Source organism: Cordyceps javanica, chromosome 5 (genome assembly GCF_051103115.1).
Source record: "Cordyceps javanica chromosome 5, complete sequence".
NCBI lineage: Eukaryota > Fungi > Ascomycota > Sordariomycetes > Hypocreales > Cordycipitaceae > Cordyceps > Cordyceps javanica.
This window is the reverse complement of record NC_139299.1, coordinates 1,047,845-1,069,819: the sequence shown is the minus strand read 5'-3', so window position 1 is coordinate 1,069,819 and position 21,975 is coordinate 1,047,845. Positions and strand designations below refer to the sequence as shown.

The 21,975-nt window shown below is 53.0% G+C and overlaps 9 protein-coding genes across 9 annotated transcripts; 5 read left to right on the top strand and 4 right to left on the bottom strand.

Annotated features, from left to right (window-relative positions):
- Positions 1–65: 65 nt before the first annotated feature.
- On the bottom strand, positions 66–3,826 carry V2A60_007560 (condensin subunit SMC2; the record flags this gene model as incomplete). Its single annotated transcript, XM_083258844.1, has 5 exons — positions 66–330; positions 384–3,472; positions 3,530–3,650; positions 3,703–3,743; positions 3,800–3,826. 5 exons carry the CDS (start codon positions 3,824–3,826, stop codon positions 66–68), a joined length of 3,543 nt encoding a protein of 1,180 aa, XP_083114970.1.
- Positions 3,827–4,263: 437 nt separating this feature from the next.
- V2A60_007559 (uncharacterized protein) lies at positions 4,264–7,994 on the top strand (the record flags this gene model as incomplete). The annotated part of the gene is made up of 3 exons (XM_083258843.1): positions 4,264–4,439; positions 4,492–4,585; positions 4,635–7,994. 3 exons carry the CDS (start codon positions 4,264–4,266, stop codon positions 7,992–7,994), a joined length of 3,630 nt encoding a protein of 1,209 aa, XP_083114969.1.
- Positions 7,995–8,656: 662 nt separating this feature from the next.
- V2A60_007558 (P-loop containing nucleoside triphosphate hydrolase protein) lies at positions 8,657–10,663 on the top strand (the record flags this gene model as incomplete). Its single annotated transcript, XM_083258842.1, has 2 exons — positions 8,657–9,033; positions 9,094–10,663. 2 exons carry the CDS (start codon positions 8,657–8,659, stop codon positions 10,661–10,663), a joined length of 1,947 nt encoding a protein of 648 aa, XP_083114968.1.
- Positions 10,664–11,358: 695 nt separating this feature from the next.
- Positions 11,359–12,579, bottom strand: V2A60_007557 (WD40-repeat-containing domain protein; the record flags this gene model as incomplete). The annotated part of the gene is made up of 3 exons (XM_083258841.1): positions 11,359–12,009; positions 12,098–12,323; positions 12,407–12,579. 3 exons carry the CDS (start codon positions 12,577–12,579, stop codon positions 11,359–11,361), a joined length of 1,050 nt encoding a protein of 349 aa, XP_083114967.1.
- A 1,139-nt stretch (positions 12,580–13,718) lies between these two features.
- Positions 13,719–15,062, top strand: V2A60_007556 (uncharacterized protein; the record flags this gene model as incomplete). Its single annotated transcript, XM_083258840.1, has 2 exons — positions 13,719–14,303; positions 14,358–15,062. 2 exons carry the CDS (start codon positions 13,719–13,721, stop codon positions 15,060–15,062), a joined length of 1,290 nt encoding a protein of 429 aa, XP_083114966.1.
- A 286-nt stretch (positions 15,063–15,348) lies between these two features.
- Positions 15,349–16,164, top strand: V2A60_007555 (2,5-diamino-6-(ribosylamino)-4(3H)-pyrimidinone 5'-phosphate reductase; the record flags this gene model as incomplete). The annotated part of the gene is made up of 1 exon (XM_083258839.1): positions 15,349–16,164. One exon carries the CDS (start codon positions 15,349–15,351, stop codon positions 16,162–16,164), a length of 816 nt encoding a protein of 271 aa, XP_083114965.1.
- A 116-nt stretch (positions 16,165–16,280) lies between these two features.
- On the bottom strand, positions 16,281–17,780 carry V2A60_007554 (uncharacterized protein; the record flags this gene model as incomplete). The annotated part of the gene is made up of 1 exon (XM_083258838.1): positions 16,281–17,780. The coding sequence occupies one exon, from the start codon at positions 17,778–17,780 to the stop codon at positions 16,281–16,283; it is 1,500 nt and encodes a 499-aa protein (XP_083114964.1).
- Positions 17,781–19,087: 1,307 nt separating this feature from the next.
- V2A60_007553 (Ribokinase-like protein) lies at positions 19,088–20,038 on the top strand (the record flags this gene model as incomplete). The annotated part of the gene is made up of 1 exon (XM_083258837.1): positions 19,088–20,038. The coding sequence occupies one exon, from the start codon at positions 19,088–19,090 to the stop codon at positions 20,036–20,038; it is 951 nt and encodes a 316-aa protein (XP_083114963.1).
- A 103-nt stretch (positions 20,039–20,141) lies between these two features.
- On the bottom strand, positions 20,142–21,917 carry V2A60_007552 (uncharacterized protein; the record flags this gene model as incomplete). Its single annotated transcript, XM_083258836.1, has 3 exons — positions 20,142–20,949; positions 21,003–21,105; positions 21,155–21,917. 3 exons carry the CDS (start codon positions 21,915–21,917, stop codon positions 20,142–20,144), a joined length of 1,674 nt encoding a protein of 557 aa, XP_083114962.1.
- Between the last annotated feature and the right edge of the window lie 58 nt (positions 21,918–21,975).

The following is a 21,975-nucleotide window of genomic DNA, read 5'->3' as shown; positions in this document are numbered from 1 at the left end:
AATATCGGCGCCAGTAAAGCGTAATCATGGTCTCAAGTGAAGGACCGAAGACGTAGCCCTCACATTTACTTCATGTCGGCTGGTGTCAAGGCTTGTACCATACTGGTGCCTTCGCTGAAACGTGTTCGGAAAATGCGGTTGGCATTTTGGAACATGCCGTCTTTCAGACTGACAACAATGAATTGCGAACCTTTGAAGCGCGTTTTAATGAGACGTCCGATATTTTGTGTGTGAGAGAGGTCCAGCGCGGCATCAACTTCGTCCAAGATGTACATGGGAGCCGGCTTGAATTGCAGGAGCGCCATAATCAGAGACAAGGCAACCAAAGAGCTATAAAAAATTAGCATTTACCACAAATACCGAGCCGTGGAAGAATATCGTACCGTTGACCACCACTCAGTTCAGTGAGACTCTGCTTCCACACTTTGCCTAGGCAGACCTTGACTTCGAGACCGTCACCAATCGTCTTGCCCTCTGGGGGATCAAGCTTGGCGAAACTGCCGCCTGGCAGCAGCTCAGAGAAAATTTGACCGAAATCGCCATTTACCTTCTCCCACGTTTCCTGCAGAGCCTTCTTCTTGTAGTCGTCAAGGCTGAAGATCGTTTCCTCTATCTTCCTCTTGTCGCGAATAACCGTCTTTATCATGCTTTTGAGAGATACTTCCTTCTTCTCTACACTATCAATCATGTTCATGACCTTTGGATTAATCTTCTTCTTCATGCCCTGCGAGCGCTCCGTCAGGTTGCGCAGAGTCGACTTGCATTCGGCAATGTTCTGACCCTTAAAGTCATATGGCGTGCCGTCGCGACCAAACTTCTCGTGCTCGTCATGGATCCAGTCGTGGTCGCCTTCCAGTCGAGAGACATTCTCAGCTGCAGTTTGCTGCTCCTTGTTGAACTTTTCGATCTGATGACCCAGCTTCTGCATCTCTAACCCTTCTTCAGCGATACGCGCATTCTTTGAACGAGTAGCTTCGTCAAGTGCACGCAGCTCGTCATCGAATTGACTTAATTTAGCGCGTTCGTCATCCAAGTCGGCTTGCATGGATTCGTGAGTCTTCTTCAGCTGACCCTGCTGCTTAGCAACATCTTGCATATCATTTTCTTGCGTCTTGATAGTAAAACCAACTTCCTGTAGCTGATCTCGAGATGCCGTGAGGTCAGTGTTGACTTGTTCCAAGTCAAGCTGGGCACCTTGTAGACGCTTTTGCAGGGCTTTGACAGCTCCTGTGTTCTTTTGCAGATCAGCACGGAGTTTGTCAACCGATTTTTGAAGCTCAATCAGCTTTCCATCCTTGTTGCTATTGAAGTCTTTCATGTCCTTTTCGATACGCTTGACATCGGCATTGGCTTCCGCTTGACGGGTCTTTGCGTCAACTATGCTCTCTTGAAGTTCGGTGATGGTTCTTTTCATGTTCTCGACCTCCTGTATAATCGATGAAGAGGAATTTCCAGTGATTTGTTCCTCGCCTAACTTGATCTCGTGGTTCTTCAGGTCTAGGTCCTGCTTGATGCGCCGCGCCTGGTCGAGCTTAGACTTTTCCTTAGCCATCTTGGCCTGAAGTTGCTTAAGAGAACCGTCTGCTTCATCCAATTCGCGGGTTAAACTGTTTAGCTGTTGCAAGGTAACAAGGACGCCGCTCGACGTTGGGGCACTGCCACCGGACAGCGTTCCTGATGGGTCGTAAGAATCGCCCTCAAGGGTGATGCTGCGCATCTTCACGCTAGGGTCAAAAGTAACACGTTTGGCAGTCTCGGCATCTTCGCAAACAAGAGTATTTCCAAACACGTACTCCATAGCGGAGGAAACTTCTTCATCATATCCGACCAACGACAGTGCGAGGTCTACTTTGCCTGGGGCAATATTTTGGGCGGTAGCGATTGTCTGCGCCGACGCTCTAAATGCAGAAATCTTGTTCAGAGGAATGATTGTCACGCGTTTTCTGAGTTTCCCCTTCTGCAAAAGCTGCGTGCCCGTGACTTCTGAATCAACGACCACATTGTATAGCCGACCACCAGCACAAATTTCTAGTGCAGTTCCCGCTTTGACGTGGTTTTCATCAAGGGTGAAAAGCTGCGCAACCAGACCTTTTACCTTTGAGCGATTGAAATTGGGCACAGGGTCGGCATAGTTGAAGTCAATGTTGGCAACCTTCCTTTTGAGCTTATCCGACTCTTGACGGAGGCCACGTATAGTTTGTTGTAGGCTCGATTCTTGCTTGTACATTTCCTCCTCCTGGCCAGGCTCAAACCCGAGCTTGGACAGCTCCTTTTCGAGCCTTTGAGCCTGCGCCTTGAGTCCGTCCAGATCTCGGAGCAAGTCGGCATTTTGTTTCCTGGCCTTTTCTGCGCGCGGCTCTTCCTCCTTCACTCTGCTCTGCAGATGTGCAATCTTGATTTTGGATTGTTCTTGTGCAGTGGCAGCAGCGTTAGCGCGACTCTTGGCGTCTTGAAGCTGGCCTTGGTAGCCGTTTTCCTGGCCGTCCTTGGAAGCCACACCAGTTTGAAGAGTCTGCAGCAGCTCTTCTTTTGATTCCACTTCTGCGGCTTGCTTGGCGAGGTCATCTTTCTCCGCATCACATTTCGCCTTCGCTGCGTTGAAGGTACTAGTCTTGTCTTGTAGTGCGGTCTCGAGTTCGGCGACGGTCCTTTCCAAAGCAAGCTTTTTCTCCTTCTCTTCTGCCAAGCTAGAGGTCTTCAGATCCATGATGGTGGCCAGCCGAACCAGCTCATTGGCGTGCTTTTTGACTTTCTCCTCCAGCGCTTGAGCTTTGCTGCCCTTTTTAGCCTCCTTCTCTCGCTGAGCCTGAATTTTCTTGACATCTTCCTCCAGGTGAGAAAGTTCGCTTCGAAGTCGTTTGGCTGATACTTCAAGCCCGGTGTGGCGCTGTTTCTTGCCTTCTAAATCGGCTGCAGTCTGGCGAAGCTTTTCTTGGCATTTGATATAATCGTAGGCAACAACCACTCGAGTCAGTCGCTCTAGGTCGTTTTGAGTCTGCTGATAATCAAGGAACGCTCGCTTTTCAGTACGTAGTTTCTCGAGCTTCGGCTCGATCTCGTCCTTCAGCAGCTCTCTCAGTTCCTGAAGCTTAACCTCCTTCTTAGCCATAGTCTTTAGAGCTTTGTCTCGGCGATCCTCGAACATTCGAGTTCCAGCTGCTTCTTCGATCATGGCAAGGATTTCGACGGCCTTCATATTGAGGACCTTCGTGATGCGTCCCTGCATGATCAGAAAGTTCGGATTGTTGATATTGAGCTGAACAGACTGGAACAGATTCTGAACTGTTTGCTGCTGAGCCCGATGACCGTTGATCAGGTATTTAGATGTACCGCCTAAGACAATCTGGCGCGTAACGCTGATTGACGAATATTCTTCGAACCCGATTGGGGATTTCTTGGTGTCTCGGTTATCGAAAACAATCGTCACGCTTGCTTTAGTAACGCCGGCTTGGCCGCGCTTGTAGATGAGATCCTTCGCGTAGTGTCAGCGACTGTAGAGCTGTGTGCTAGTATGTTCAGGGGACTTTACCTGCAGATTTTGCGCCCGCACTGTCGTCATATTCGTGATACCTAGGACAAAGCAGATCGCATCCAAAATGTTCGATTTTCCACTGCCGTTGAGACCAGTGATTGAGTTGAAGCTTTCGTCCCTATATGAAGGTCAGTAGGCCATTGCGCTTTCAGTGAATGATTGGGACGAACCATCCCGAGATGACCGTACGCACAGCGTACGACTTAAAGCCCTGCCGAGTTGGTTAGATGAAGTCTACTAGATAAATCGTCGGTTCAATAATCTCACGTCGATCACCACTTCTATCACCCTCATGATGCCGTATTAGCCCTTGCTCAGGAAATGTGCTGTTCTGAGCCTTTACGTGCAGTCGCATTGCATCAACACCAGCCCACTTACGCGACCAGAAAGTAAACAATCCGTTGTTTGGTTTCTGATAATGCTTATCTTCACGTGACACCATTACATTTGGTGACGCGCTGGCACAGACATGCTGCGGCCGCTTCGCGCTAACCTGATGTGGCTGGAATCAAAACATTGCGCAGTGGAACGCACCGGCGCCTTCAATACCTTGCGGATGCCACGACCTTGACTAACCGCCGTTCGAGCATCTCTCAACTTTGTAGCTGGTCATCGTTTATCAACTTCCATGTCTTCGAAAGCACTTCATTTGTGACGGACGAGCTTCTGGAATTTCCTGCACAAATCGTTCATTGCGCCAAACGCCCGCGCGGCTCTCGCACTTATTCACAATGGCCGCCATGCGAGGCCCACGCCTTCAAGTTGGTTCTGCGCCATGGATTGCGGAAGAGCGGTCTTCGGCCCTTCAAATTGTGCAGTCAGAAGTGGAAGAGTTCTCATTCTCGGCACGAAATGAAATGGAGTGGTTGAATGAGCATTTGGCTGGTATCTTCGACGAAAACGAGACGTACGCCCTCGCTTCACCTTTTCGCTAGTCTGGCCTGCTAAGATCGTATTAGGAACTTTGCCGATGCCTTCAAAACTCCGGGAAAGCTACGTGGCAAGACGCCGCGCACAATCAGGAAAGCTTTTGCGCCAGGCGATGCCCGAGTCGTAAGTACTCGTCATGCTGTTCATTATGGATGAGTCTAACGATTGCTAGCCACTATCTGATGTCTTTACTGCGACACCGAATGGCGTACCTCTCCAACATATAAGTAAACTACTATCTCCGAAAGGCATCGGCCGATCACCAAAACTTCTGTCAGCGGCAGCGAAACCCATGCCCCAATCACAGTCGACTCAAGACTCTGGGTACTACGGTAGTCAGGATGTGGACTCTGCTGCTCCCACCTCTAGTGTTATGGAGAGCAGCTCTCAGAAAGCTGGCGGGCTTCAAAATCTGCACATTCCGATAAAGCAGATTCAAACCCAAGCGCCTTTTGAGGACGTGACCGACAATACGTTCAAGGTTTCCAAAGATGAGCAGACACGTCAATTTACAAAGCATACCGTCTTCTCCGACGCTGGATCATCTCCCACGCGTTGCAACCTCGCCAAAAAGGCCCGGTCATCGTCGCCTTTGAAGCAGTCGCCACTCAAATCCCCCATTCTGCATTCTGATCCTACAGACGTGATCGATGACGATGACGAGCCCGACTCTCCTTCTGAAGCTTCCAGCCCCATCCGCCAAGTAATGCGTAAGAGCAGCTTGAACTTTGCACCACTTCCCGCTCGAGAACCGCTAGCTGCTGGCAAAAACCCCGGAAGAGTATCACGTATCAGCCATCTGGAAAAGTCCGGCTCAGGGAAAAGCTTTCACGTTACTCAGGATGCTGATCTAGAAGCTGGAAGCTGCAGTAATATGGATGTGGATACAGAAGAGGACTTGGCCCGCACAGTTGCTGGTGAACCAAGTACTCACACAATGACATACACTCAACGGCTTCAAGACCAAATCAACCAGCTGGGCAAATCCAACGGTGGCACTCTGGGATTGGCTCGATCATATCCCAATATCGCGTCTTCCAAAGAAGGTGCACTCCCGGTTTCGCAGTCAGACTCGAACATGCCAGTTTCGCCAACTCGCAAGCAAAGTATCAGCAAAGTTCTTCAGACGACGCCGGGCGCGTTTCCCGAAGAAGATGATGACGATTGGATTGAGCCCCCGGGCACAGTGCCCCCAACGGAAACCCGGCCTACACTTCCTAAGAGCTACACTGCAGACGTCATGGAGGGTATCCAGGGAAAAGATACGATCGGCCAGCCAGAATTTCCGGGCCGCAAGCCGGAGTATGCAACTCGCTTGCAAACGCATGGCAAATCTGCTTCTGTTTCAACGCTACCTAGCATACAATCCGATGCTAAGGCAGAGTTGGTTCTCACAAAATCCACATCGGTATCTCATGGTCTCGGAGTCGTGGCTGAATCCCAAGGCCTAGAAACTCCATCTGGATCACCAACACGACTATTTCGTGATAGTCCGCTTAAGCAGATGAAGAGTAAGCTATCTTCCATCTTGAAAGGTTCAAGGAGTCTTCTCGCAAGCAGCGCAGCTATCAGTGCCGAGGGGAAATCTTCGTTGCTGTCGCCCTCTACAGTTCAGCTGGGAATACATGCATCTCCTTCCACTACCTCTTTTATGCCTAAGACTAGGATTGCCTCCGACGCGTCGCAAAGTACGGAGAGCTCCTTGAGTCCAGCGAAAACGCGTCGCACGCGAGCTTCCGCAGAACGCCAACGAGAAGACAAGCGCCGGGAGAAGGAGGCGAGACTTATGGCCGAGCAGATGGACAGATTAGACAAGGCGCGTGAGAAAGAGCGCGAGAAGGCTCGGGTCTTCAGCAAGGAGCAGGAGCGTATTGTTGCTATGGAGAAAGAGATCGCAGCCAAGAAGCAAGAGGAACAGATGCACGCGAAGCAGACACCAAAGACTCGTGACAACCCTCGTAAAGCAAAGTCTGATGACGACGAAAGGACTGCTTCTCAGGATGTGGATATGATCGACCTGCCACAAATCGCCCCGCCATCTGCTGCTCGAACAGCAAGCACCACACACTCACTACGAAATAGAGATGTGAAACGCCCGGTGAAACCGACCAAGGAGGATCTCACGACGAAGCAAGCCCCAACCGTCATTCGCGTTAAGCCCGGATCCCAACACTCGCAGTTCCACCAACCAGGTAGACAGTCAACAAACACACAAGATCCTGCGGGCATCCCGATCCTCCAACATCAGCTAAACGTCAAAGCGAGTAAGCCATCCCTACATAACAAAGCGTCATCACAAAGCCTGAAGTCAAGCACGACTACGCGCCCGAAAGTAGCCGAAGCAGCGGCCAAGAAGAAGGAGGCAGAGGAGCGGGAGACTCAAAAGCGTCGAGATGCAAAAGCCGAAGCAGAGCGTAAGCGTGCTGCTTCTCAAGAAGAGCAGCGGCGTCTGGAGCAACAGCGACGAGCCGAAGCAGAGCGCCAGAAAAAGGATAAGGAGTTAGCCGAAGAGCGTAAGACGGCGCAACGACAAGCAGCTCTTGAGAAGGCGAAGCAGACGAAAGCGCCTCCCCCAGCTGCTCGATCTCAGCCAAACGGCCCCCCAGACTTCACGGCGAGCCAACACCCGAAGATGGAGAATCAGGGCAGTAGACCTCCTTCGCGCATGATGACCGGTCCCCAGCGACAACAGGCCGGGGCGAATCTGAACAAAGCTGGAACAAAACGTCCTGTTGGACACGAGAGCAATGATGACGCACAGGACCGTCGGCCACCGACTCGCGCAGGACCTTCGTACCAAGGAAAAGATGGCAAGCGACGCCGTACTAGCGAAGCGTTTCAAGATGACGCCGAAAATAGCAGCCAGCCCATCAAAGGCCATGCTGTACGACCATCTCCCAGCCTCAAGGACGCGCCACCGAAAACGCTGTTCCAAAACGGCTATTCCAATGCACCACCAAGTGCAACTCATGATTTGTTCAAAGCCTCAGTGGCATCTCACCAGCTCCAGAGCAAGGCTATTCGCCCCGTAGACATGGCGCAAATCTCCAAGGGCAATATCCCTTTTGCCCCCAACGCAGCTGCACCGGCTTTCAAGACGCCTGCACGCCCGGGCCCGTATCTTCCTGCCAAGTCAGCGGCAAAGTCGGTGCCTCGCTCATCTCCACGATTTCAGAATGGAGAAGCGATCGATCTACCTGAAATTCCGACTGACGATGAGGACGAGGAGGATGATCCCGGCATGAACAATATCGCTGGCTGGGCTGCCTCCCCTGATCTCCGGGCGGCTCTGATGCGGCAGGAGACAATGGACCCATCGCAGATCTTTGGGCCGCCAGCACCACTGAACATGGAAGAAGTATTCAGCAAGAGCAAGGATCGATGGCCCAAATTCCGCGCCAGAACGTCGAGTGCCAATTGGAATGGGCCAGATGGATTGACAGAGGATGACATTCGCAAGGACCTCGCGGCAAGAGAGAAGTTAAGACGAGAGGGAGGCTGGTCGTATGAAATGAGTAAGGATGTGCTGTAAGGAAGGGTATCGATGCATGGCTATGGTGATACCTCTGCATCGAGGAGCGGTTAGCCGTTGCGATTTTACTTTTCTTTGCGACGCATGGATGCATATTTAGAAGGAAGCACTCGGTAGAGCGAGCGACATTGGAGTTTTGGTTTATTGGTCACTGGCGTTTTGATGACAATCTTTAATCCTGATTACTATTCTTGGATGGCATTGCACGCATAATATTAGCAAAAGTTTATTCAATGGCAATAAGACAGACATCTCATGATGAAGAGAAGAAATGCTCATGTTGCCTGGCTTGACAGCATCTTTATTACTTAGGTACCTAGGTACCTATATGCTTACCTAATACCCTCTCAATTGGCGTGGCACCCCCCTTTTGCACCGCGCAGCAACCGCGACAGCTGCTTGTTGTGGTGGGCATGGGTTAATTTTGAGTGGATCCATACTTGTGACTTGTGGCTGAACGGGGCGTGGCGAAAGGGGGAAAAAAAAGTCTGAAAACTTTCCACTGCGCTTTTCTGCCAAGGGTCCCCAACTTCTCACCACGCGATCCGTCTTTTTCTTCTTTTTCATATCCCACGCTGGACCACGACGCTCTGAAAGTCCTGAAAGCTGGCTGTAACCTACGCCTAGCGTGGTATATATCTACACATTCCCTGCGAAGAACAATGTTTCGCCAAGGCTTGAGGGCTTCCACGGGCCTCGCCCGTCGGGTCCTGCCCCAGGCGGCCGTCGCTGTCGGGCGACAACAACGCATCGCTGCGCAGACGATCCGTCCCTCAATTCCATCGGCAGTGTCGTGGATCGCTGTCACTCAGACCGCACGTCTCTACACCAATGATGCCGCCGCTCCCGCCACCGAGACGCTCGCTGGGCATCAAGATGGTCGCAAGCAGAACGAGGAGTGGACCAAGCAGTTTGCAAGCCTCGCTGACATGGGTGTCAACGAGACTCTGCTGCGCGCCATTACCAAAGACTTGGGCTACCAGACCATGAGCCCGGTGCAGGCCAAGACGATTGCGCCAGCTCTCAAGGGTACTGACATGTAAGTTTCGATACGCATTTGCCCAACCAAGTACTCGGTCACTAATAGCGACCATGACAGCGTTGCGCAAGCCAAGACGGGAACCGGAAAGACAATTGCCTTCCTGCTGCCGCTCCTTCAGCGTATGATAAACGAAGATCCAACTTTGGCGACCAGATCGGCCAAATACGACGCTCGGTCCGACGACATCCGTGGTATTGTCCTGTCCCCTACTCGTGAGCTGGCGGAGCAAATTGCCGATGAGGCACGTCGCCTGACTCGCCACACTGGTTTGGTTGTCCAATCGGCTGTAGGCGGTACGCAGAAGAATCAGATGCTACACAAGACGCGTCGGGAGGGATGTCACCTGCTGGTTGCGACGCCCGGTCGCCTGCATGATTTGCTTTCCGACGAGCGAAGTGGCCTCAGCGCTCCTAACCTAGCTGCCATGGTTCTTGATGAAGCTGATCGGATGCTTGATGTCGGATTCGAGCGTGAACTGAATGCTATTATTGATCTCCTCCCCCGCCCTAACGAGAAGGTCCGCCAAACCATACTGGTCTCTGCTACGATCCCCGACTCGGTTATACGCCTTACGCGAAGCATGGTGCGCGCCGATGACTTCGAATTTGTGCAGACCATCTCCGAGTCCGAGTCACTGACTCATGACCACGTTAACCAGAACGTGGTCACCGTGTCGCATATCAGTAACATTTTTCCTGCGCTTTTTGAACTGATTGACAAAGGCATTACCGAAGCTAAGGAGAACCCTGATAAGAAACCCTTCAAGGCTATCGTTTACCTTAATACGACAGCTATGACCCAACTTGCAGGAGAGCTGGGCTTTGCGAAACAACGTGACCGCAGCTTCATCCGGAACTTTGCCATCCACTCCGGTCTATCCCAATCCGCTCGCACCCGGGCTGCGGAAAACTTCCGCCAGTCGCAGTCTGCCGTTTTGTTTTCTTCCGATGTCACTGCTCGTGGCATGGATTTCCCGGACGTCACTCATGTTATCCAAATCGATTGCCCACGAGATCGCGAGACGTACATCCATCGTCTTGGCCGCACTGCTCGCCAGCAAAAGGATGGTGAAGGCTGGCTGCTCCTTCCTGCTATGAGCCGCCCTAGAACCCGCAATCTACTTCGCGGACTTCCCCTCAAGCCCAATACTTCCCTGGAATCCGCTACATTTGATAGTGCCTCGGGTGATGCACAACCACCAAGCACGGCTGCTATCCAACAGCTGTACTCGCGAATGCCGTCCCACATACTTGAGGATGCCTACCGTGTTACTATCTTCAGTTCCACTGACAAGAACGCACGTGACGACATGGTTGACCAGATGAATGAATGGGCCACGGAAGGTTGGGGCTGGAAAATGCCTCCCACGGTGTCCAAGGGGAAGGCTGACCGGGCTGGCTTTGCCCATACCAATCTCAATTTTGGCCCTGAGTCATCTTCTTCGTCCGATCGTCCCCGCCGTTCCGATAGATTTGGCGGCCGAGATTTCGACAGACAGCCTCGACGCAGTAGCGACCCGTTCGATGGTATGAGGAGCAACGCCAGGAGAAGCGATGTTGGTGGCCATGGCCGTTCCCGAGGTGGCTTCCGCCGCAATTCGGACAGATCACAAGAATCATCGTGGTAATAACCCACGATTGCCAGACAGAATCAAGACGCTCATCCATTATCCCTGGCGACAACAAGGTTAATGCAACTTTGTGAAACGACAAATTTGCCTGTACAACATATCCATATACACATCTTTTTCTTTTCTCTTGACTTGTGTTATTATGTTCAAGATTTGAACCAATCTCATCAGCGAGGATGATGCCGCAGCTAATACGACCGAGCTTGCGGAATCGAGCGCTTCTTTTTGATAATATAGGCTTATTGGTATTAGTATTTGATGAAACTTTGTTTTGCCAGACACAGATGGACAAAAAGGGCGTAAAAGTGTCTGTTACCATGTATAGATAGAACTGGGTGCAGGGATGTTTCTAGATGGGAAGAAAAGCAAATAGGCGCACAACTGGATAATACACCTCTCTTCGTAAACATATTGTATGTCAATTTTGTTTATTTGTCGTCTGTGAGTAAGTACAGAATGCCATAATTGGTAACAAACGCCTATGAACGCCGCAGAATGATATGCCTTGCTTGATGCTCTCACCTGGGAGTGAGGCCGTAGAACCAGGTTGCGACCCAGCAAGAACTCTCTAGCGATTGGTTTCCACCTTTGCCTGCTGCACATGTACGCTTCAACATGGGCCAAGGCAAAGTGTCTTCTGCCCCAGCGCATCTCTTGGATTTCACGAAAATTGCATCGATAAACCCAGCGCCTTACCTATGCCCCATCAGCATGTTGGCGTCCCACAGCAGCACCCTCTCATCCCAGCCGACCGAGGCCACCCAGCCTCCCACACCAAACAAGCACCAGTCCACGCCCGTCACGAATTCTGTATGCCGATTCATGATGCCCATCTGCTGGCCGACGCGCGCACCTCCGGGACCCGCGACGGGCCCCTGCGTGGAGCCGTCGTTCCACAGGCGCACCGTCATATCGTAGCTGGCGCTGATGAGGATATCGCTGGCATGGGGGCTCCACGCAACTTTGCGGACGGCATACTCGTGGCCCTGCATAAGGGACTGGGGACCGCCGTTGGGGCTGCGGATATCGAATGTGCGGATGATGCGGTCGACGCCGGCCGTGGCGACGACGGTGTCGTTGTACTTGTTCCAGTCGTGAGTGAGGAGCTCCGAGGGCGTGGCGCCGCTGCCCACGCCGCCGGGCGTCGGTGGCGGCGCGTGCACGGGGATCGTAGCTACTAGGTGATACTTGGCCGATGAGGGAGTGCGCAGGTCGAACAGGCGCAAGTGCGAGTCGGAAGACACGGCGGATATCAGGGCCGGGTTGGAAGGGCAGAAGGAGGTGCTGTACGTGCAGTTGCCAATCGGCAACGTCTTGATGGAAAAGTTTCGCGTTGGCGACCACTGTTGCGAGACACGTTAGCGACTTGGAGGAATGGGCTGGGAGGGGTTTGGGGGTCATCGAGCATTCGAGTGTAGCGGGCGGGCGTACGATTTTGACGGTGCCGTCCCAGGAGCTGGAGACGAATGTGTCTTTGGTGACTGGGTTCCAGCAGACGGAAAAGGTTTCACGCTTGTGTTCGTGAAAATTCATGACGGGAAAGTCATTGACGCCGAGGTCAAAGAGCTTGAGAGAGCCATCGCCGCATGCGACGATGAGCTGATTCTCGTTGATTTCGGACCACGCGAGGTCGTAGAGAGAATCGTTTGTGTCAAATCTACAAGTCACATTGTATCAGAAGGGTCAATGCATGGAGGGGATGGAGCGCGACAGCATTCGAGGGCATGGGGAGCAGCATACGCTTTTTCTACCTGGACGCCTTGCGCCGTGAGCCCGAGGGAGTAGAGTCGTCCGTTTCCGACGATGCCAAAGTTGGCTGCCGAGGCAACGGCGATGCGCGAATCATAGTACGGCGAATACTTGACCGCATAGGGGTTGAAACCCTGGGTGCGAAACTCTAGCATGGCAGCCATGCTGGCGGCGGCAGTGAGGGGGATCGCGACGACGAGGCGGGGGAGAGACGGCCGGGGTGGCGACGCATTCGGCGACACAAGGAGCGAGTTTCGTAGGCGGCCGAAACTGAGCTGGATTTCTTCTCTGTATTCAGGGTGTTGAGGCCTAGGAGCTCGTTCGAAGCATTGATCTCAGCATAGCAGACAGATGAGCGAAGCAGAAGTATGCATGCCAAGGGCCCAAGTTGCTTGTTGGTAGCTTTTCGCTGTGTATATGCCTCGGTTACAGGGACCCGCACAAGCTTCTCCAGTGAGACGTCACAGGCAAATAGTGCTGTAAGTCGGTGGGCTAAATTTGGGTGCCACCACTGAATGTAGCCTCGCGAGGTTATCATAGCGAGACTGGGGTGGTTACTTCTGCAAGGCAAAAAAGTAAAAGTGAAAATGAAAAAAAAAAAGCAATTTTTTATTCAACTTTATCATGAGTTAGTGATCTGTAAGATTGAGGATGGCGCTTTCACTTGTTACTTGCACAATAGACTATCGATAACTTTTCATACGGCACGATAGAAAAGCTCACTCGAAAGAGAAGCAAAAAAAAAGGGAAAACGGCGGCACACTATAGTTCTTTGTGTGAAATTGTCTTTACTATCTGTGACAGAGTATATATCATCTGCTTCATTTTTGCAGGTCGCTATTGATGTTGGTGACAGAGATTAGCTTAAGTAAGCGTCCCAGAAGCATCATTAATATACTCAGCGCAGCATTCAAGACGACAGCACGGCTGTGAAGCTAAATTGTTGACTTCGAATTTCATTGTTATAAGGCTAGTAGCTCCACAAAGAAAATTCATCTGAATCACGGAGATCCCTGCCAATTTACAGTCAAAAGAACTGATGATTTCCACATGAGTCATTGCAATTGGCGATTGGGGTAGACCACGTGACTTCGCGTGCAAACCGTGCGCCAAATCAGCTGGGTACTGTACGGTAACAGCCAAGCCCCACGCGTTGAGTCGCGTTCGCTGTTGGTGTTGCTTTGTAAGTCAGACAAATCATTGCCTAGATCTCATGCTGGCCATGCCGTCGCCTTCCAAACACAACTCTGGTGCATCATTTCGCAACTCTAACCCAAATCGATACGGGATGGCACGTTGAAAGATGAAGGCTTTTCTCGCCAGCAGCCGCAAGCGCAAATCACCCGAGCATGCACCTCGCCAAGTCGCGACCGACGATAATGACGATGAGCCGACCGAGGTCAAGCTCGCAATGCTATCGTCTCTGCATCCACAGGTGGAGCAGGACGCCTTGATGGATGTGCTGCTCGCCCATGATGGCTCAGTCAAGGAAGCCTCGTCTTCGTTGCGACACTGGCACCCGGAGCCGTCCAGGTCCGGCGTTGTGGGCTACCAGCAATCGCTAAAGCAGTATGCGCTCCCTGCAGGCCCGTCGTCGCCGCAGAGGAAGAAGCTCAAGTCTAAAAAGGGCAGCACCCTGCATCTGTTTGACCCGGGAGATGTAGCTGAGCATACCCCTTGCACCATTATCCATAATTTCCTGCCGCCCGATGTCGCCAATGACCTGCTCAAAGAGCTTCTGGCAGAATCGGAGACGTTTGAGCGCGCCACCTTTAAGCTATTTGACAATGTGGTCTCCAGCCCTCATACTTCGAGTTTCTATGTTGATAGCTATGAAAAGATGATGTCGCAAAAGTCAGAGTACTACTATAATGGAGCTCAGCTTACTGTATGGTTAAGTGTTCCCAGCCACGGGTCTTACTTTGCTAATACCGTGTTTCAGGATGTTCGGCGCATCACTCCACAGCTCTCCAAAGTGAAGCCAATTGTTCAAGAAGCCGTGAACAAAGAGATTCAGCATCGTATCAAAACTACCTATCCGGGTGGTAAGAAACTCAAATATCAATCTCCCCATCCCTGGGTACCCAACTCGGCATTCGTCAATTGCTACAATGGCCCTCAGCAGAGCGTCGGATACCACAGCGACCACCTCACCTACCTCGGACCGCGCCCCGTGATAGGCTCCCTCTCGCTCGGCGTTGCGCGCGAATTTCGAGTGCGCCGCCTGCTCCCCAAAGATGCCGAGACCAGGACCCCACAAGACGCTGATGCCGAAGGCCAGATATCAATTCACCTGCCTCACAATTCTTTATTGGTCATGCACGCGGAGATGCAGGAGGAATGGAAACACTGCATCGTGCCGGCGCTATCCATTGACCCTCACCCAACTGCAGGCAACCGTCGCATAAACATCACATATCGCGACTACCGCGCCCGGATGCATCCCTCGCAGACGCCACGGTGCGCGTGCGGAATTCCCTGTCTCTTGCGCGTTGTGCAACGCAAGCGTGAAAATTTTGGAAAATATTTCTGGATATGCCACGCGGGTAATGTGCCGGACAAAGAAGGGTGCTCGTTCTTCCAGTGGGCAGAGTTTGATGATGATGGAAATCCATTATTCAATAAGAAGTTGGCAAAGCCTCCGTAGGTTTACATTTACAAGACAATGAATTTCTTTCATGTGCACTTTCCTCATCATTCGATTGTCATGGTTTTTGAGATGCACCAAAACTGCGTAGTTGTGTGAGCGGTTTCTCGTATATGTCGCGTTACTGGTCCACTGGCAAAAGGTGGGTACCACATTGCATATACTATGTAGCAGTTCGACAATATACATCCCCATTTTTATGTTTGTCGCGAATACCTTCCCAGGCCAGCATACTCATCTACACACATTTGGGCTGCTCGGTCGGCGCCACTACAGAATTACGCAAATGGCCGAGAGACTCGTCTTTCCCGCAGAACAAGCGGCTCTGCTGGAGTCTCATCTGCCCCCGGCCGCCATGGCTGAAGGGTCCGGTATCTTTGTGACCTTGACGTACGCGGCTTCACTTGACTCGTCTATATCGCTTGCACCAGGCGTGCGTACCCGCCTCTCCGGCCCCGAATCCAAGGCCATGACCCATTACCTGCGCTGCCGTCACAAAGCCATCCTCGTCGGTGTCTCTACGTTGCTTGCTGACGACCCCGCGCTCAACTGCCGCATTGCTGACGCGGAGCACTTGCAGCCCCGCCCCATCATCCTTGATCCGCACCTGCGCTGGACACCAAGGGTGAGTGACAAAGTGTTGGAGACGCAGCGGAAGGGTGCCGGACTTGCGCCGTTTGTCATCACGGCGTCGTCGAACAGCATCCCTGAAGCTGCGGCGCGCGTTCTCGAACAGCATGGCGGCAAGTACATTCAAATGGAACCGGAGCCCCCAGGCATAGATGGAAGACTACGCTTTACCTGGCACGAGATATTTTCCAGGCTGGCCAACTCCGAGGCCATCACGAGCGTCATGGTAGAAGGCGGTGGGCAGATCATCAGTTCGTTGCTCGACCCCATACACCATAGCCTGGTACAGTCGGTCATTGTGACAATCGCACCGACGTGGCTAGGACAAGGCGGAGTTGTCGTATCGCCTGCGCGCGTCCATGATCAGTCAGGATCGCCAGTACCTGCGAGTCGATTGGGTGATGTTGCGTGGTATCCCTTTGGTGACGACATTGTCTTGTGCGGCAAGCTACAAGCACCGCAACGGCATTGACAACAAACAACACAACAGGCAACAATTCCAAGAGAAACCATTATAATTACGAACGTCTGTGAATAAAATACATCGAATACCACTATCTACAAGCGCAGCTCGGCAGTTGCCTGCCGTCAATGAATTCCCAACTCCGCCAAGTCCTGATCTTTGATGTTGAATTCAGCTAGCGCCTTGTCGTTGAGACCGATCTTGGCCAACGCCTCCCGTGTGGTCAGTTTGAGTGCAGCGAATATATTTGCATTAGTGGCAGTTCGTGGAACCGGAGGAACTCCGGGTATCGGATGAAGCTCAAGGAACTGAGCGAGGCTATAACCCTGCTGGCTGAAGATGATGAAAACCAACGCGATCGAGTCGACAGCAAGTGGTGTCACAACATCTTGCGTAGAACACTTCTTTGAACAGGATTTGGTGGACTCCTGCGCATTCTTGAAGAAGGTACTGAGCCAATTGAGGGCACGGATGCCTTCCGCAACGCCGTTGGTCGTGTGATCGCCCGCGAGGTTTCTGCGATACTGAACTTTGGCGCCGGCCGCGCAGTATTTCTCCACCAAATCGTCCATGTCTTTGCTGGGAGAAATCTCATCATTGACGGCATGGAAAATGTACAGTGGAATTGTTGGCGTGGCAGCGTGCCCGGCCAGCGTGTCGTCGTAGAAAGCGCGGAAAACCGCAGGCTCAGACAGGAAGCTGAAACCATTGACAAAGTATTTCGAAATGTCTTGGTTTTGGAATAGAAGGATGGCCGTCTTGACGTCTAGCTTCGCTGCGCCCAAAAAGGTGGTTGCATTATAAGGGCCTGTCTTGTGCAGGTTGTCGACGAGAATCTTCCTGGCATCGGGCCGCTGCACCGTCGTGCCGAGGAAGGCAAGGACGACGAGTCCAGCCGACGGACTGCCGTTGATCTTAGGGATGGCGGCTGTGGCGTTGACCGCGAGGCCACCGTACGCCATGTTGTCGATGCGAAGCTCCGGGGCATACGAGGGCTGCAACTGTGCCGCCCACTGGGCTGCGAACGCGCCGCCCGAGTAGCCGTACACGGCCTGCGCAAACCCGTCGACGAGGCCGAATTCGTCAGACACGGACTTGACCGCGCGAATAGAGTCGAGCACGCCGTGGCCCGAGTTATTGCCCGCGAGGTATGCCGCCAGCGGACCCTCATAGTCGGGCACGTTGATCACCCACTGCTTGGCGACAACCAGTGGTGCAAAGACGGACTGTTCGAAGCTCGCACCAATCAGATCGTTGAAGGCATAGCTGGGACTACTGTCCACGCTGGCCGAGTCGTACGCCGGCGCGTAGGTCAGCAGAGACTTGGTGTCGGCGTTGTGCGGAACCAGGACCGTGGTGACGGAGAACGATGGCTGACCCAGGCTGTCCGTGCTGCAGAACAGGATGTTCCAGGCATCCTTGATGCCGCGCAGGCTCGTCCGGGTACTCTCGGGGGCACGCCGCAAACGAAGCACTTTGCCAGGCGATCCGGAGCAGGTGGCGCCTTCGGGGAGCGTGTACCACGGATCCCGGCTGGGTGGCAGCGCCGTGGATAGGTTCGCGCCGGCCAAAGCGGGATTGGCGAAGAGCGCCATCAATGGCGCCAGAGCATGGATGAGATGCATCCTCTTCAAATCGAAGTGAGGTTACTGTTTCTAAACGGGGGATTGAGTGACTGGGGAAATCCAAAGTAAGCGGCGGCAAGACGCAAGATTATAAACACTACCGCGGCGAGGTAGCTATGTTTGCTTGTTGGACTGCACAGCCGTTTTGGAAACCGACATCCCAATTGTTTGTAAGAAGAAGGGTAGCCGCTGGACTAACAAGTGTGCGCGATGATGCGGGCGTGACGGCCCAATCTTCTTGACATAGTGCGCGTGGCAGTGCCCGCACCTAAATAACCATTATAAATCGTGACAGAGGGAGATCGAAACTAGCGTCTGAAGTGGGAATGTCTCACCTTGACGGCTCTACTAAACTGTCTAGATGTCTAGACATCCGTTGACCTGCTGGCTAGCGCAATGGGCTGTGTGCTGGTCATCTTATCCTCCCGATTGTTTGTCTCGCTCGAAGCTAATTTGCAGTCTCCCTTGCTTGACCTATTCCGTCAAAATGTTCCCGATTGGACCGGATAGAATAGTTTGTTTGCCACCCCGTTTTCTCTCCGCGTTTTGCTCAAATCCGGTCGAGTTGGCGTGCCGACTAGACGGGTGACAAGTGGAGTTGCTCCCGGTTCTTGTTTCGGAGACTTGATGATGTGCTTTTCCTGGTGAGGAAACAAATCAAACCAACCTTCCGGGCTGCAACTTCCCGGCCGGCGGGATGCGTAAGCTATTCTTCTTCTTCTTCGCATATAGCGTATCCTCTACAGCCAGCCGAGTCCACCAGCCAGCCAAAAGCCAGCTGCTGAATCACAACATTTGAGGGTAACTGGCGTTCTGTTTGCCCAGGCACAAAGAGATTTGTGGTGGCTGAGCAAAGGTGAATGGACTAGTATTCTCCCTGACTGCGAGCCTTGCTCGTATTAGAGCCTTCCTCGACGGTTGGTGCGAGCCCTCTTTCCGACGTCATCATGTGCCCATGACAGCTCTCCCGCTGGTGGCGAGCACAGCAGCCTAAAAGTCAAAATGCCTTTCTTGTCCACCTTTTAGTCTTTAGGAGAGATCTATGGCAAATGGGACGCTGGTAAACGGCAACTCAAAACTGGCGCGCCTATTTTGGAGGGGCAGCTTCTTGAATGGGCCAGAAACGTCATGAAGGTGGGGTTTGCTCGAGCAAAAAAGCCCACTCCAAAGCTGAAGAGACTGACGATAACAGCCTTCACCCCATTTTGTCAGCCTCTGCTCAACAATTCATTTCCAGTATTGAACTCTTTTCTCTCTTCAATTCCAGTCCCAACGAAGAGCGCCGCCCCGCCCCCCGCTCCTCCGCCATGGCTCCCCGCATCGTCGTCCTCGGATCCCTCAACATGGATCTCGTGTCGTACGTGCCGCACCACCCGCTGCCCGGCGAGACGCTGACGGCGAGCCACTTTGCGACCTCGCCCGGCGGCAAGGGCGCCAACCAGGCCGTCGCGTGCGGCAAGCTGTCGCGCTCGTCCTCGCTCGCCGACGCCTCGGCCGACGTGGAGATGATTGGGGCCGTCGGCGCCGCCGACGCGTACGGCGCGCAGCTCCGTGACAGCCTCCGCGGGTACGGCGTCGGCACCGACGGCGTGCGCGTGCTCGACGGCGCCAAGACGGGCGTGGCCCTCATCGTCGTCGACGAGCCCTCGGGCCAGAACCGCATCATCCTCTCCCCCGAGGCCAACCACGCCCTGCGCCCGGAGCACTTTGCCGTCCTCCCCGGGCCCCGGCCCGACCTGCTCATCATGCAGCTCGAGATCCCCTTTGACACCGTCATGCAGGCCCTCAAGGCCGCGCGCGAGGCCGCCGTCCCCGTCCTGCTCAACCCGGCCCCCGCGCGGGAGCTCCCCGCCGAGGCATACAAGGAGCTGGCGCACCTCGTCGTCAACGAGACCGAGGCCGCCATCCTGTCCGGGTGCAAAGAGTCCGACCTCGACACTGTCGACGGCCTGAAGCGCGTCGCAGGCATCTTCCTCGAGAGAGGCGTGCGCAACGTCATCATTACCCTGGGCGGCCGAGGCGTCTACTACGCTACCCATGATGGCAAGAGTGCCCTGGTCGACGCTCTCAAGGCCAATGTTGTTGATACCACCGCCGCCGGCGATACGTTTGTAGGCTCCTATGCCCTGTCTGTCGTCAACCCTACGAGCAACTTCGACATCGATACCGCCATCAGAACCGCGAACAAAGCTTCTGCCATCACTGTCTCTAGACGTGGAGCTCAAGTGTCCATTCCTTGGAAGGACGAGCTACAGTAACAAAAATACAAGAGACAGAAAAAGGGAAACATAAAAAAAAATACTAAAATTCAATTCAAATTCGACTTGCTTGAAGCTACTTCCTAATCGATGCTACACTACTTTAGAACCATGCATTCCAGTTCCAAGCGCCTTGCGCAGGCTCATGTCCATCAGCCTTGGCCGCGTTGACGGATGGTGTTAAAGTTCTCCAGATACCTGCTGCAAATGACTTATTCTTCCTCAGTGATCCTGTCGTGGTTGTCGTGCTGCTGCTGATGTTGCGGCTCCGAGATCCCCTGCTTCGCGGTGAACCCATGTTCGGAACTTGTTTCAGTTCGCGTCTCTGGCCCCCTTTACGCGACGACTGCAAGTGATTATGGCGTTCTGATGAATGCTTCACCGTCGCCCTCCGACACATATCTTCCATAAAGATGTCTGGTCGGTGCACCAGGACTTGGGACGTGGCATCTTGTGATTCGTCTGAGGAATCGCTCTGCTTTGTGGTCACCCGACCCCCGCACCTCGCAGAACGCTCCATTTTCTGCAGCCATTCCGCGACGACGTTCCCTTCCCAGTGTCTTTCCATGGCGGACTTGATGCTCTCGAGTGAGTAAATCGGTGGTGGTGACCATGCGGATCTAACATTGTGTCGCTTCAGCGCACCAACTGCAGTCGTTTCGAGTTTCGTGCATCGTTGAGCCACTCCAACCAGGATCTCATGGCCGAAGTAATCCGAAAATGCGGAATGACTATATGTAATTCTCACCTTCATGTATGGCATCTGGGAATCTCCGAGCTGGCTCTCGAGATCTGCAATCAATTCATCTGATTTGTGTCTCTGGTGCGCTTTGCTGGCATGCCGCGTGATTGACTTGGTATCAATGCCTATCTGGGCAAGAATGAGGACTTTTGAACCCGCGTACAGAATTCTGAAACAATTAGTATTACAACTTTTGTTCGAATTGATGTACGGAGTACCTACGTCGGAAATGACTGTTCGTGAAAGACTTCCAACACGGTGGTCCCTTCCACAGGAAGTATTTGGACTTTCAAATCATGTAAACACCCATGCTTGAAGAACAAATCTATTTGCATTAGTTGAGAGAAATCAATGGAGTCAACAGCAATGCTCACCTAAGTGGTGCTCACTCTGCTTTGGTTGAGTTGGCTTTTCGCCAGTCCCATCCGCCGAGTACGCATGCGATAGAATGCCGGACACTTCAATTGCCGCCCATACATGATTCTGACCAAAGTACCGACCATGACCATTTGTATGTATCGAAATGTGCGGAGACAAGACGTGAGGCAAGATGCTGTCCATGCTAATCGTACAGCTGGGACCGTCCGTGGACGACGAAACCTGTCGAACAACACTCGCGCTAGACCGTGTACCGGACGATTTTCGCACGCTGCATCCACCAGAAACGAAAGAATTCCAAGAGTAGGAGTTGTTGGAAGCGCCTGAGTAGGTACGACTTGCTTCCCTCAACATCTCCTCTGCCTCTTCGGCCGTGTGGAGGCCGATGCTCTTGCTCGTCTGGTTGGACCCGGCGGCTTCAGGCGATGCATTCACAGTTGTATTTGGGCCGACCGAATACGGGCGCGGCGGAGCTGACGACACTTGTTCATCTTCGGCACGCTGCGCGGACAGAGCCCAGAGGCTTCTCCGTTTCGTGATATTCAGGCAATTGGCACTGCGTGCTTGCAGCGGGGGTGCCGTCTCCTGAAGAGAGTAGGCGGGTTGCTGCTGATGGGGTCTTTCCCTCGCGCGGTCTGTCGAACTGAGCTGCTTCGAGATCCGCAAGGGGCTTGGGCGATCATTCTCCACGCGGCGGCTACACCAGGCATCCTGGTTGACGGATGTAGAAGTTACGTATGGCGAAAGACCGAGAGGCATGATGCTTGTCAAAATAAATACATGGAAGATGAAGATCCAAGAAGTGTAAAAGAATAGC